General features: G+C 58.7%; 1 protein-coding gene across 4 annotated transcripts in view; it reads left to right on the top strand.

Moving 5' to 3' along the window:
• The window catches only part of FOXP4 (forkhead box P4), a 56,270-nt gene that overhangs the window by 24,479 nt on the left and 17,905 nt on the right, over nt 1-13,886 (top strand). For all 4 annotated transcript variants that reach the window (XM_050326880.1, XM_050326879.1, XM_050326883.1 and 1 more), the window contains exons 3-5: nt 1,698-1,787; nt 9,199-9,321; nt 10,996-11,082. In XM_050326880.1, coding sequence (XP_050182837.1) covers nt 1,698-1,787; nt 9,199-9,321; nt 10,996-11,082 — 300 coding nt within the window. The remainder of the gene's footprint in view (nt 1-1,697; nt 1,788-9,198; nt 9,322-10,995; nt 11,083-13,886) is intronic.

Here is a 13,886-nt window from a genome sequence, read left to right on the forward strand (position 1 = left end):
ACAGTCCAGCACCCATCCTGGTGGGAGCCTTGGACCTGCCGCTGAGCAGCCGCCGATTGAATTCCTCCACCCTTGGCTTTTAACTGGAATTACTGTTTTCATTTCAAAAAGTAATTAAAATATCAGACCTTGAGCTGTCATAACTGTCACATGGTTTCTGTGTTCGCATTACCGATGCACATCTATCCTGTTAATAACAGGGCAATAACACGCCCGTGGAGAAACGCGCCTCGCGCTGGGGCTGTGGCGCCGGGATCTGCACCACGGGCCCGTTCCATCGGTGATTCCCAGCAGTGAATTGCCATGTTTGTCCTCAAGGATTCTAGTTTTTAATTGTTTGGATAAAGTGAGTTTGCAGGTCAGTGGTTGTGTAGCTCTGAGTATCCCCAGGGATGCTCAGTGGCCGTGGGGCAGCTCTGGGTGTTCCCGTGCTGGGCACGCCAAGCTGGGGCCAATCCTGGGATGCAGCCCTGGTAATTCATGAGAGGAATACAAAATTAAGATCCATCTGCTTCTGGAACTCCTTGGTTTTCTACTTTCTTGTGGCTCTTTGGTTCATATGATGGTGGCAAACCCTCCTGGAAGCCGGGCAGGGATTTATGGGGGATGACAGGCAGGGACCCGCCGGGCTCTGCCCCCACGCTGGCCCTAACGCAGCCCTGTCCTGCAGGCAGGGCTACAATACCCTGCTTGTTCAGAAACGTGCCCAAAAAAAAACCAGAAGGAAGGAAAAGAATTCTTTAAAAGCAGAAATAAGGAGCGAAGGAGGAAGCAGGTCTGGGAGCAGCGGGTTGTTTTCCTTAGAGCTTTATTCCTTCTCCTTGCTCCCAGCTCCTCAGTGAAGCTCCTTTTCTCAGCTCACACTTGCTCCTCTCTCCTCCTCGTCTCTTCACAGGATTTTCCTTCATTTCCCCTGCTTTCTCCAGCTGTCCACAGTGCTGTGCCTGGCTCAGTTGTGCCTGGGTGTGTTTCACAAGTGTATTTTATCCATTTCTCCCTCTTATGTTGGTTTCTCCCTCTTTTGCCTGTTGTGTGATTCCCAGTGAAATGCCTTCATCCCTGTAAACAGCTTAAGGAAACCCATCACTTTTTCTAGGCAAACACCCCTAGAAATAAGCAGGTTTAGTGGGAGTTGCTCGTGGGAGTTGCTGAACACCTCCTGCATCACCATCAACTCCATGCAGACACATTCGTGGATTGATTCAGGGTGTGATCCTGCACGTGGCCTCACCCAAGTCTGGGTGGTGACTGGAACTTTCTGGTGCTCCAGTGTAACAATCAGATGTAAAATTAAATATGCACAGTGCTTTAGACACAAGGGACAGCAGCAGCAGCAGCAGAACTGTGGTGATGGCTCCGTGCAAGGGTGGAATGAACCAGCCAGGAGCTGGAGCTTTGGGAATGACCCCAGTGGCACAGGGCTGCTGGACACTGGTGACTGCTAAAGATGGAGGGGGTGGTTCTGGAAGAGGATGGAACTGCTCCCAGCTGCCTCTGGCTTTCCATGGCTCTGGGGGTAGGAATAGGTGGTCTGTAATGGCATGTACTGGTCAAACTGCTGTGGCAGGGAACGCTGCCCTCCTCGTGCATCCCTCACACCCCCTGAATCAAACCCGTGGAGAACCAGAGCTGGAGGAGGAGGAGGAGGAGGAGGAGGGCAGCCTTCCCCTGCCCACGGTGCTGTGTCTCTTTTGCAGGCTCTCCAGGTGGCACGGCAGTTCCTGCTGCAGCAGGCCACGGGGCTGAGCTCCCCCAGCAGCAACGAGGGCAAGCAGCCAGCAGTGCAGGTGAGCCCCCAGCTCGTGTCCCCCATCGGCCCCTGGTTGGGAAGGGCTCGGCTGCAGGTGTGGGACAGGCCACAGGTCACCTCCATGGTTGGGATGGCTGGAGTTAAATCCTCTGTGAAGTTCCTGACATTTCTTGGGAGTATTTTTTGGGGGAGGTGTGTTCTCCCTTTTGTGCTGATGTGGTGGGAAAGGGCGATGCCAGGGAAGGGTTGGCTCCAGAGGAGAAAGGACTGGGAGGGAGGAAGGTGACCATGTGCCTGTGGGACACATTTCAGATAGGCTCAGAGTTTCCCAGGGTTAGGGCACCTCAGAATCAGTGCTGGGTGCTGTGAGTGTGGCACAGGGGCTGGATAAGGAGCAATCCTTTGGGCTGGAGCCAGGGCAAGTCCTCCCACGTGGGACAGCTGCTGAGACAGGCCCAGTTGAGGTGGGATTTGCAGCACTGGCAGGAAAGCGGGGCATTGGGTGGGCACAGCATCCTGCTCCCCTGGGGATGGGGGGACCACGCCCTTGCTCCACTGCTCTGCCAAAGGAAAGGGGCTGAAAATGGGAAGAAAAGGAGCAGAAGAGGGGTGAAATCTGGAGAGAGGGGGAGGCTGGAAGAAGCAAGGCCCAAGCGATGGAAAGTGACAATTTAAATAGCTGTGTGGAGGGGCTCTCCCTTCAGGCTAATTAAATTTATCGGAGAACAGCAGGTTACCTTATTAGAGCCACGTGGGTTTAATTAACAAAGGAAAGTAATTAGCACAAGCGCTCTCAGAGCTGGAGGTCCTGCCTGTGCCAGGCTGAGCCGTGTGGCAGCGGGAGGGCAGCGGGAGCCGGGCTGGGATGGGCAATCCTGGGCTCCAATCCCGGGCTCCAATCCTGGCTCACAGAGCCAGGCCATGGCTGAGCCAGCCAGCAGCAGGTCCTGGGGCTCCCAGGGGTCAGGGGAGCCCGGGACCCCCGGCTGCCCTTCCGGGTTGGGAAGCAGCAGCTGGGTACGAGCAGTGGGAATTAGTCAGGGCTGCTGCAGCACAAACAGGCGGCTTTTTCCAGTGGTGCTCGCAGGAAGGAAATGCAGTCACTGCATGGAAAATGTCTGCAGAGGACAAAGGCAGCGAGGGTGAAGTCAGATTCCGGTAACCGGCGCCTCGCTCCCCTCCGTGGGTGTGTGTCCCTGCACTCCTTCTCCTGCCTATCCCTCGGTGCTCTCCCCACCGTATTCCCGGCTGGATACACTCGCTGCTGCTCGAACATCCCGTCCTCCCCTTCCCTGCTGCTCTCCAGCCTCCCCTCCCTGCCCATCTGGCCAGCGGCTTTGCCGGAGCGAACTGGATCTCCTTCCTCTCCCCTCCTCCCTTTCTGTGTTGCAAAAGGACTTGTGAAAGTTGTAGACGTGAGTCAGAAATAGCTCATAACTCAGCAGCGAGCGGCTCTTCCTCCCCCCGCGGCCCCGCCGGCAGCTGGAGCGGGATCTGACCGAGGGGAGATAGAGGATTAAGCAGACTCCTTTGAAAGGAAGTTTATCTAACGGCAGAGTGGTGTGGATGAGACTGGCCAGGACAGCGGGAGGAGGAGGAGGAGGAGGAGGAAGGCTGGTCCCAGCACAGCAGCCCCTGGCTGGGGAGGGAGCAGGGAGCGCGGCAGGATGGGAGAGTCATGGAGGTGTTTGGGAACTGGGGTGTCCTTGGGGTGCCAGCCTGGGCTCCCACGGGCTTTGCTTGTGGATGTGCAGCCCCCCGAGGCTGGGGAATGGATTTTCCCATCTGTTGGTTGGGTATTTTGGGGAGGGGGGAGAAGTTGTGTCCGTGGCCTCCCTCCCCTCAGCCCCGTGCCAGCCGGCTCCTGGCCCCCAGTCCCAGGGGGAGGGAGCAGGAGGGTCCCGGTGCTGGCAGAGAGAGCAGGAGCCCCCACACCCAGGAGCACCACGGACCCCCCGTGCTTGCCCACACTGTGCACTCTCCCTGTCACCCCCTGATGGGGACGGGACATTTTCGGGGCACCAAGCCAGCGGGAATATTAATGACATTCCTGACGGCATGTGCTTCAAACCAACCAGGGAGCTGCTGGGCTCCGTAGCATCCTGGGGTAGGGTTTTTTTGGAGTATGGACCCTCTCTCTCCCCAGATGCCTGGAGGTGTGTGTGGAGAGCCTCACGCTGACACTCGAGTTGCAGCTGCAGTTAAAAAAAAGGCACCCCCCTCCCCAACCTTTGGGTGTTTTAAACCATTTAAAAATGGTTTTATTTCTCTGCAACTTCAAAACTCTTGGAAACTTGGCGGGTGCTGACAAAGTGTTGTGTTTGGGGACTTTCGGTGCTGATGGACTGCAGGGTGTTCCCATCCTGCATGGGGCTGGTGGAAGCAGCATATCCCCCTGGGATCCTGCTGGGATCTGGGGTCTGGGAAATGGAATGAGGTGCTGGAAAGGCAGCACCCATTCTCAGTGCTGGCTTGGAGACCCCTTGGAATTGTGGGGTGCCCTCTTTGGAGTCCCTCCCCAGCTCAGCCCTCGGAGCTGGGGGTCTCTCCTGTCTGAAAGGGGAGAGGGGCTGAAGGGCGCCAGGGGAAGGGAGAGGAGTTTGGAGCAAACTGCGGGAAATTGCTTTTCTTTTGTCTGCTGCGCGGGGAGGGCAGCGGAGCGGAAAAGTGTATTTTGTTGATTTGAAACTTGAGTGAAATGGGTAATGAAGACAGATCAATACCAGCCCTTCTGCGTTCCCTCTCCAGGAACAAATCCAGCAGCCCGTCCGTCTCGGCTCGCACGGCACTAGATTTTTCCATCTGAACTTGCAGCATCACTGTCTGTCCCTGCTCCCACCCCTCCTTCCTGGAGCCCCCGGCTCTGCCAGCCCCGAGCCACTGCCACCACCCTGCTCTGGGATTGGCATTTTGGATTAACAGAGGAGCAAAGTCACTTCAGTCCGTGTAGCTCATCAGTGTGATGAGCTGTGCCAGCACCCTGTCCCCGTGGTGTCCCCCCCAGGGACACTGCCTGGGTGATGCTGCAGGCAGGGGCTCACCAAGGAGGGGCTGTGGGCACTCCATTTCTGTCACCTCTGCTGCCAGTGTCCCCAGCCAGCTCCTTCCAGCTTCCTGGAGCCCAGCCACGTGCCATTAGTGCCTCCCTGGTGGGAACACCGTGCTAACGAGGATGCACTAATGAGGATGCACGTTGGGCTGATTGATTCCTCCTTTTCTTTACATGGAGCTGAACACCAGAGCCTGGTGTCCTCTACACTGGTGCCTGTTCACCCTGTGCCCCCCTTGCCCTCCTGCTGCCACCCCTATCCAGGGCAATCAGTCCTTTGGTGGCTGTTCGGAGGGTTCATAAAACAATCCACAGCCCCAAAACCTCATGTGACTGAGCTCAGTTTCTCCTCTGACCCCGGGTAGATTTTAGTCCGTCGTCTCTGTCCCATCCTGGTGAGGTTCAGACACAGTGTGGTGTGAGTGGAGGGATGGCAGAGCGATGTTTGGGTGGCCCTGTGCCACCCTCAGGGTTTATAAACCATGGCTGGGGTCACATTGGTGTCAGTGGCATCAGTGCCTGGCCCCGGGCGCTCGGAGCTCTCGCAGATGGTCTGAGCCAGCTGGATGTTGGAGCTCTCCCAGGGATGAGAGTGCAGGAGAGGACGCCTGGATGTGCCTGGGGGATTTGGTTTGCACTTCTCCTGCGAGAAGTGACTTCTCTGGGGTGGGGATTTGCTCGTCCCCTGCCCCTAAAGCAGCAGAACTCAAAGCTGCTCCTGGTGTTTGTTCCCCCCCTTCTATTCCCGGCCCCCTCGGTTTGTTTCTCTTGGGTTCAGATTTGAAAAAGGTGTTTAAAATTAGGGAAAAGGAGCACAAACTTGTTTTCTGTTGTTTCTAATGGGGAGTTAAACCGCAAGATTAGATCAGAGCAAAGATGTGCAGCCTTGGGCTCTGCAGGGAACCCAGTGCATCCCAGGCAGCTGCTGTGCACAGGGAGAGGTGTGTTCATCCTGGTGGTCCCAGAGCTCCCCTTGAGTCAGCAGGGCTGGGGGGACGAGGTCTGGGCTGTGGCTGCCCTGGCGAGGGAGCTGGGCTGTGTGGGTTTGGGTGTGGTTTAGGTGTGGGCCAGGAGATGCTCCTTCCCGTAGCACTGGTGACGTGCTGCCCCGGCTCCCCGGGGACATCGTGGCTCCTGTGGTGACCTCCTGGCGTGGGTGACAGCACAGCTGGGAGGTGACGGTCGGAGCAGGGATGCTTTGAGGCTGAGCAAGCCACGGGCTGACGGAGGATGTCCCCACGCCGTGCCAAGCCAGCTGTCCCTGGGGTCAGGAGGGCACCGTCCCTCTGGCAGCCCCGCCGTGCTGAGAGCCAAGAGCAGCCGTCGGGCCGTGGCTTTCCCTGCTCTGCCTCGTGCCTGGGAGTTCAATCTGCTTCCCATAAAGTAAAAAAAAAATCCAAGAAAAATCTCTCTTAAGAGCCTCGCTCCCCATCCTGCCGCGTTCCACCCGACCAAATCCTGGTTCCCTCAGCCGGCTTTGGCAGCGCTGCTCCGGGCTCCCGCCGAGCTTCCCTGGAATACCTGCCTCGTTTTCCACCCACTGCCTGCTGATCCGTGCCCGCCCGTCCTCTGGCACGCAGGGATTACAACCGGGACCGCCTGGAAAATCACCCCCGGAGATGCCGCTGGCCGGAGCAGCGCCGGGTGTTTCTGGGAGCAGCCGGAGCTGTTAGTAAGCAGTTCTGCGGAGTGGCAGGCGGCCAAGGCGTGAGTCAAACCCTTCCTGACTCGGTGTCTGGCAGATGCCAGCTCGTGACGTGTCGGCCGGGGACCAGCCGCTGCTGGGACCTGCTTCCCGGGGGATGTGCCGGCTGTGAGGACATTCCCCGGCTGCTCCGGTGCCCGGGGTGGAGGGGGTGTGGAGGAGGCAGCTGGGTGACACTCGCCCCTTGTACCACCCCTGCTGCTCTGCTGGTACCCTTTGGCTCTCTCTTGCCTTGTTGACCACTCTGTCTGCCAGGGTCCCAGCTTTTGAGGTGCTTGTTGCACAGAGCCCCTCGTTATCCAGGCTGGCCTCGATTCCTGCCGTGGGGAATCTTGCACGCCAGTGGTGACAGAGTGCCATGGCTGCAGGTGAAAGGGTGTCCCAGGCCACACTGTGCCCTCACCTTCCCCACTGGCAGATCAGCTTCCTGTGGGTGCCCCCATGGGGTGTTTGGCCAGATTGGGATGGACATTCCCATCCCCCTCTTGTTTTGCCAGGGCAGCAGCTGTCACTGTCCCCAGCAGAGGCAGCTGGGACTGTCACCAGAGCCCAGGGCAGAGAAACCCAACATGGGGCTTTGCTGGCCCACATCAGGGTCGAGCCAGACCTGGTTGGCAGCACCAGAACCTTCCCAGCACCGGAGTCTGGGATGAGTGGCTGCAGTGGCAGCAAAACTGGCTGTAAGTGGGAATTTCCCCTTTTACTAAAGAAAGTTCCTGCTCTCCCTGGAAACCTCCACTGGGAGAGGGATGTTTTCCATGCTGTGGGTAAATTCTTCATGTGGCTTTGGCATCCCCTGGGGCTCGAGGAGGCAGCAGAGCCCGGGTGACCCTCACAAACACCGGCACCGGTTTGCCCCATTCCCACCTCACCCCCGCGCAAAGCCGCCACCATTTCCCCGTGTCAGCTCCGCATCCGAGCAGGGAAGAAAAAGCCATTTAATGCAGACAAAGGTTGTATGAAAATATAATTCTGCTTTTGTTAGCAGCCATCAAACTCTAAAAAGCGTCACTTTTGTTTTCTTGTAACATTGTGAAAACCTCGTGTCGGATCGAGAGCTGGGGCCCTCTCGACTAATCGCCTCTCCTTTGTGTTTTTAGATTATAGGGGCAATTAGTGTTGTCAAAACCTCTGGCAATTCTCTTTGCTCTTGACAGGGTGTCAGTCCGCTGGGCGAGAAATGGAAGGTGTTATAACTCTCCGGTAATTAGGATGCCTCCGATTTGAAAATGCCAGCAAACGTGTTGGAGGGGCCGCGCGGTGGGGGCGGGGAGGCCGCCCGGATGGGGGATGCGGATGAGCAATTAATTAGGGGCTCTCATTCCGAGCACGTTGCCAGCTGATGAATTGGCAGAGGGAAATTAGCAGGATGCTTAGCTCGCGGGAGCGGGCGCACACCCCGCTCGTCTCGCCGTCCTCGCCGGCTCCCCTCCTTCCCAGATGTGCTGAGGGCTTTGCACAGCTGGCTGGGAGCACCTGAGCACCCAAACAGCAGCTCTTCGCTGGTGCTGGGAGGGGCTTGGGGCTCTCTGGTGGGTGCTGGAGCCCTCCCAGGGCGCTGTGGCTCATTCCTGAGGATGCTCCCCACGGCCGGAGCAGTGGAAACAGCCCCAGCCCTTGGGTGGGAACTCGCAGCAATTAATCAATAACTGCCACACGAAGGCGGCTGGAGGGGGGATCACAAATGGAGCTCGCCCTGTGTCCCACACTTCCCTCCCTCCAGCAGAATGCCTGAGTAAATAGATAAGCCTTGGCAGCCTCCCTTGAAGGTCAGAGCGCTCCAGCCCGGCTGGACACCCACCACGGGGGGAGGGACTGCACGGGGCCACCCTGTGGTCCCATCCCCACCGGGCTGGCTGCAGGGGGAGGCAGCAGCCATCTGCTTTCCAGGAAAAAGGGGGGCACCCAGGAAGGGTTATTAAATTACAGCAAAGCCATAACTTTGCCCAGAGCCCTGGGAAAGGCTTTGGGCTGGTGGGATCAGCAGAGAGCTGGGACAGGGCAGCTCTTGATGGCTGTGGTTGGGAAGGCAGCGTTGCTCCACCTGGGCAGGACCCAGCAGGGCTGGAATCCATCACTGACACCTTCTCCAGAGCCTTGCCGGGGGTGTGGACCCGTGTTTTGATAACCAAAGGCAGGGGCTGGCAGGTTCTCTCGGCCCTCCCTCCTCTTGGCATGGTAATTACGTGGGTTACTGGTGTCAACTGGAGGTAAAGCTTTGATGTGTCTGTGGAGAACCTGGTAACCTCTTCCTCCGTGCTCTGCTTTGCAAAGTTATTTGGGTGATCAGTATCTTCCCACTTCCCTCGTGTTTCCCTCTGCCCTGCATACTCCAGGACCTCAAGGGAAGGAGCAGAGCCCGGCACCATTCCTGTGCTCACAGGAGGGGAGGAAGCTGTGGTTTGATGCCCAATTCCCCCAGCTCAACTGCACTCAGGATGGGGGAGCTCATGGTTTAGGAAGCTTCACCCCAGTGCCACCACAGGGCACCTCCCTGCTGTCACCATGTCCCAGCAGTGGCCTTGGCATGCCAGGACGGACCAGGGGCCAAGGGCTTCACCTGAAGGTGACACTGGGATGGGGGGACATGAAGGGTGTTCCAGGAGAGGTGGGAGGCACTTGCAGGCTGTTGGCATTCGGGGAGGGTTTCCCAGGGCTGGAGTGGGGAGTGGTGACGTGTCCTTGCTGTCACAGGTGCCCGTGTCCGTGGCCATGATGTCCCCGCAGATGATCACGCCGCAGCAGATGCAGCAGATCCTCTCTCCGCCCCAGCTCCAGGCCCTCCTGCAGCAGCAGCAGGCGATAATGCTGCAACAGGTAACGCTGGATCCAGCCAAGCAGTTCCCACTGGGGTCCTGGAATGCTGGAGCTCGCTGTGGGCAGGCAGATGGGTCCCTTCCTCCCTGGGTTCTTGCGTTCTCCACATATTTCCTTGGGGATTCCCAGCGGGTCCAGGGACAAAAACAGCTGCGGGTGCTGACAGTGCTGGCAAAGCTGGATGCTGCTGCCCAAAGCCCAGAAAATTCCTACACGAGGTCAGGTTTGGGGCTGCCCAGCTCCTGGGAAGAGCTGTGGTTGCGGTGGGAGCTCTCGTCTCGATGCACCCCAAGCAGAGCCCCCGTGGCTGCTGCTGGGCCTTGGGCATGTGGCCGTGTCCAGCTCCAGACCTGAGCACGTGGGTTTGTTTCTCATGGCCTGCTCAGCTTTTCCGGAGTGTTCAGTCGGACGGGGAGGGAAGAAAAAGGAGGAGAAGAAAAATAACAAACCTCAGCTCCGAAACAAAACAGGTCTGCTTGGGTAAACACCTCCTGCCGGCAGGAGGGAGAGAGGGAGAAACCCCACAAGCATCCTCCACGCCCTTCCTCCTGCCTCCAGTACCTGTTTACTCCAAACAGGCTGATAAGGATTCAAGGTTGGCCCCAGGGAAAGAACAAAGGGTAAACACTACCCTGGGTGGGTCCTTCCACAAGCCTCTTTGGAGCCGGATAAAGAAACACGTTTGACTGCAAATTAAACAACCCAGGCCGGAATAGCTCGCATTCTCCACCGGCAGAAAACCAAACATCACACCTCTCACCCCTGACCCAATGTTCCTGCGCCTGCTCGGCCCCGCTGCAGCCCTGGCTCCGGCTGGCTCTAGGGTAAACACCCAGCCCCTCCAAACCTGTTCTCCGACAGAAACAGCGAAGTTGCTGCTGTCAGCGCTGTCAGCCCCGAGCTGATAAAGGATTCCCGGCATCCACAGGGGCATTCCTGAGCCCCTGCACGGGGTACAGGCGGCTGGGAGGGGGCTGCGGGGTCTCGCTGACCTCCCTGTGCTCTGCTCCCCCTGCACACGCCAAATCCATCACCCACAGTTTATTTAGGGGCCGGGGGGGAGCTGGAGTTGATGCCTGCAGGCGCTGCCTGCAGACACTGGGACCCTCTCTGGTGGTTCATTGTGGGGCAGGGGCGTTTGTCCCTGTTTTCCCGGACCAACAAACCTCTCTGCTTTGGCCAGGGGGCTGGGAGGGGCTGGGCTGCCCCTGGAGGGGGTGCAGGGCTGAGCCCGCAGCACTCATAGGGTTGCACCACCCAGACCAGGGGCTGTGGCTGCTCCTGGCCCCTTCCCAGCTGGGAGTTCCCCTGGCTCTCACAGCCCTTGCCAGGGGTGTTTTGGGGTCCCACTGTGCTGAAAATGGGGTTTCCCCACTGCTGAAACACCATTACGTGCCAGAGCACCCAGGCCTGCTTCTCAGGGACATTAAAACAAGCAGCGGGTTTGGCACTGGTGGTGTTGGGAGATTTCACTTGCTGTGGGGATCTGGAGCCTTTGGGAATGTGTGCCCAGGGTTCTTCTGCTGCCCTGACTCCTCTGGTGGGTCTCTTCCCTCCCACCCTGCAGCCAGGAGCCTGCCCTGATGACACAGTGCCAGGAGCTGACGTGGCTGTGGCAAAGCCTGGTACTTGGGGTGTTTCTGCTGCTAATCCAGTTGCTCTCTCCCCTCCCAGCTGCAGGAATACTACAAGAAGCAACAGGAGCAGCTTCACCTGCAGCTATTGACGCAGCAGCAAGCTGGAAAGCAGCAACCCAAAGAGGTGAGCTCACGTGGAGGGCGCTGGGCCATCAGATCTGGCAGCAAATTAAAGGAGGACCGGAGCACAACAAGGTGTGCAGGAACCCCAGCAGGGATGGGACATGGGGGCATCCTGCTCTGGGGGGTGTTGGATGGCCAGTCCAGTTGCTGGGAGTTGTTGTTCTTCCTCATCCTTCTCCTCCCTGTCTGTGATCTGGCACATGCACTGAGCTGCATCGTTCTCAGCAGCGTATCCAGAGGCTGTGGGGTGTGTGGGGGCAGTGAGGTCAGGGATGTCGTCAGGGTGGGGTGTTCTGTGCAGTGCACGTGCTGATTCATGTCTGGCATTGCTGCCCTTCTATCCAGTGTCCTTCCCAGGGTGCCCAGCACGGAGGGACGTGGAGCTGGGCCACTCACTCCATGTCCTTGGCCAAGCATCAGTGCAGGCAGGGGATTGGGGTGCTGGGGCTGTTCGTGGCAATCACCCCTCCAGAAATCCAGCACCCTGATTAGTACTCATCCCTTTTCAGTGCTGAAATTTGGCTTTTTTGGGGGGAGGAAAGATTTTAAGCCCAGACTGTGCGTTGGTGTGGCAAAGAGGGGACTTGATGGCAAAAACACATTGGCTACTCCAGGGTGGCTGGAGTGGCTCAGGGTTGGCACATACTCCAGTCTCTACAGACCGGCCTGGGCTTTCACTGCGGGCTGTTGGCGTATTTACAGGGTCAGGTTTATCAGAGCCATCTACAGGAGCTGGAGTGGCTGCTGGTGCTCCAGGAACGGGGAGGCATAAATCTGAGCTTCCTCAAGGACTCTCCTCTTGGCCGTGGCGATGTTCTGTTGCAGCACTGAGCGGGGATATAATTAAGCTCTAACAAAGCACTTGCTTAGCGGGCTCCGGTTTAAAAAGCGCGTGTTAACTTTTAATTAAATGGTACAGAGGAAACGGGAAATCTATCCACTAAGAAAGAGAGGCTGGCGGGGGGGGAAGGAGTGGCAAATACTGCTGGGGGGGTGTGCATTGAGCTCCAGCAGCATCATGGCTGGGAAAAGCACCCAGGGGGTCCCAGCAAGTGGATGTCGGCATTTCCCCTCCCCAGAGCCCCCAGACGGGCTTTGTGGGGTTGGGTTCAGCCCAGGAACGTGGGCAGCTGCTGTTCATGAAGCCCATGCTCTGCTTTGCCTGCCATGGCTGCCCCATGGCACAGGGAATAGCTGGCGTGTCTGGGATGCTGCCCGAGAGCCGCTCTTGGCCGGTGTCGGCTCCTTCCTGGAAACCCAGGACCGTGTTTCATCACAGCCCTGCTGCAAGGTTTGTAAACCCTGCGCCTTCTGCTTCCCCTCTGCCCGACTCCCAGGGCTCCTCTCGGTGTAGCTGTGAGGCAACGGCTCGGCTGCGGGAGCAGCGGCTGGAGCGGCGCAGGGAAGGTGCTGGGAGCAGGGAGCAGCATCTCCTGGAGCAGCAGCTCAGATCTCCTCAGGACAGGCTCAGCTGGGGGTCCCCCAGCGGGGAAGGGGAAGGGGAGAACAGGAAAAGAGGATGGAAACGTGTCGGAAGCGCCTGTGGGCAGCATCCTGTCCCGGAGGATGCGGGGGTGCTGTGTGTCCCTGGACTGTGGGGAGCTGTGGTACAGTGGGGCGTGAGGAAGGGGCCAAGCAAGACAGCTGATCCATGAATCCCATTGGGATGGGGCTGAGCAGCAGCACATCCCAGTCCTCCTGGAGCATTTTCCTGTGCTAGGGTGTGCTGGTGAACCCCCAACCCCAGCAGCATCCTGGGTATGGGGGAACAAGGAGCTGCGGCGCCGGGCTGGGACGCTCCAGGCAGCCCCTCGCCCTGTCATCTCCTGCTCTTCCCTGAACTTGGCTTCTCCAAGCCCAGTGCTGCAAGGGGCATCCAGCTGCTGAGGCCCTGGTATCCCTAAGGGCGAGGCCAGAGGGTCTCTGCATGCCCCCAGAGCTGCTGGGGCTGGGGGTTTGTCCCTCTGCCGAGGCAGACGGGGTTGGGGAGGGGGTGGCGCGGGGGGGCTGCTGGCGCCTCACCCCAGTGTCAGCTTAATGAACTGCTCCTGTCAGTCCCGCGTGTCACGGCGAAACTCCTCCTGATGTGCTCATAAATCAAAGTGACGGCGGCTCCTACCCCGGTAGCTGCACCCGCTCAGCTGCGTCTAATGCAGGCAGTGCCCCGGTCCCGCGCTGGGACGGGAGCTGGGAACGGGCTGGGGGGGGCCAAGAGCAGGATTTGGCCCTAACCCAGAGCCAGCTCCTCTGGTGGGTGCTGGGGGTCCCCTCTGGGGGGACTCAGGTGGCTTTTCCGAGGGCAGCAGAGCTCGTGGAGTGGCGCGTGAGGTTTTCTGTGAGGCTGGGGCTGTAATCCAGGCTCTCCCTGCCCTACCTTCTCCAGGGAGAACTTGGCTTGGAGCCTGCAGGCTGGTGGGTGAGTCTGCAGGTGGGTGCACCCCTCAGCCGTCACTCAGGGGTTTAGAGATCTGTGGTGCCGCAGTTGTTCCCCAGTGATGATGAATTGGCTTCCCTGGGGGCATGTGGTCCTTGGGTTGACTCAGAGCAGCACCAGGACTCGTATTCCTGGGGCTGGTCCCTGTGTTTGTGGTCTGGTGAAGCTGGAGGGATGCACATGTGGATTTGAAGCATGTGAAGGTCCAGGTTCAACCTGAACAGCACCGTCCCTGCCAGAACCACGTGTGGGTCAGGGCTGCCTGGGGCTCGGGGATCCCAGTCCACCAGCCACAACTCTGGTCAGGCCGGGCTGGGAGAGCCCAGCCAGGCTGTGGGGCTCAGGGACGTGCCCAGGGATCCTCATGACTT

This window comes from Myiozetetes cayanensis, unplaced genomic scaffold (genome assembly GCF_022539395.1).
Source record: "Myiozetetes cayanensis isolate MyiCay16 unplaced genomic scaffold, myiCay2020 scf32, whole genome shotgun sequence".
Classification (NCBI taxonomy): Eukaryota; Metazoa; Chordata; class Aves; order Passeriformes; family Tyrannidae; genus Myiozetetes; species Myiozetetes cayanensis.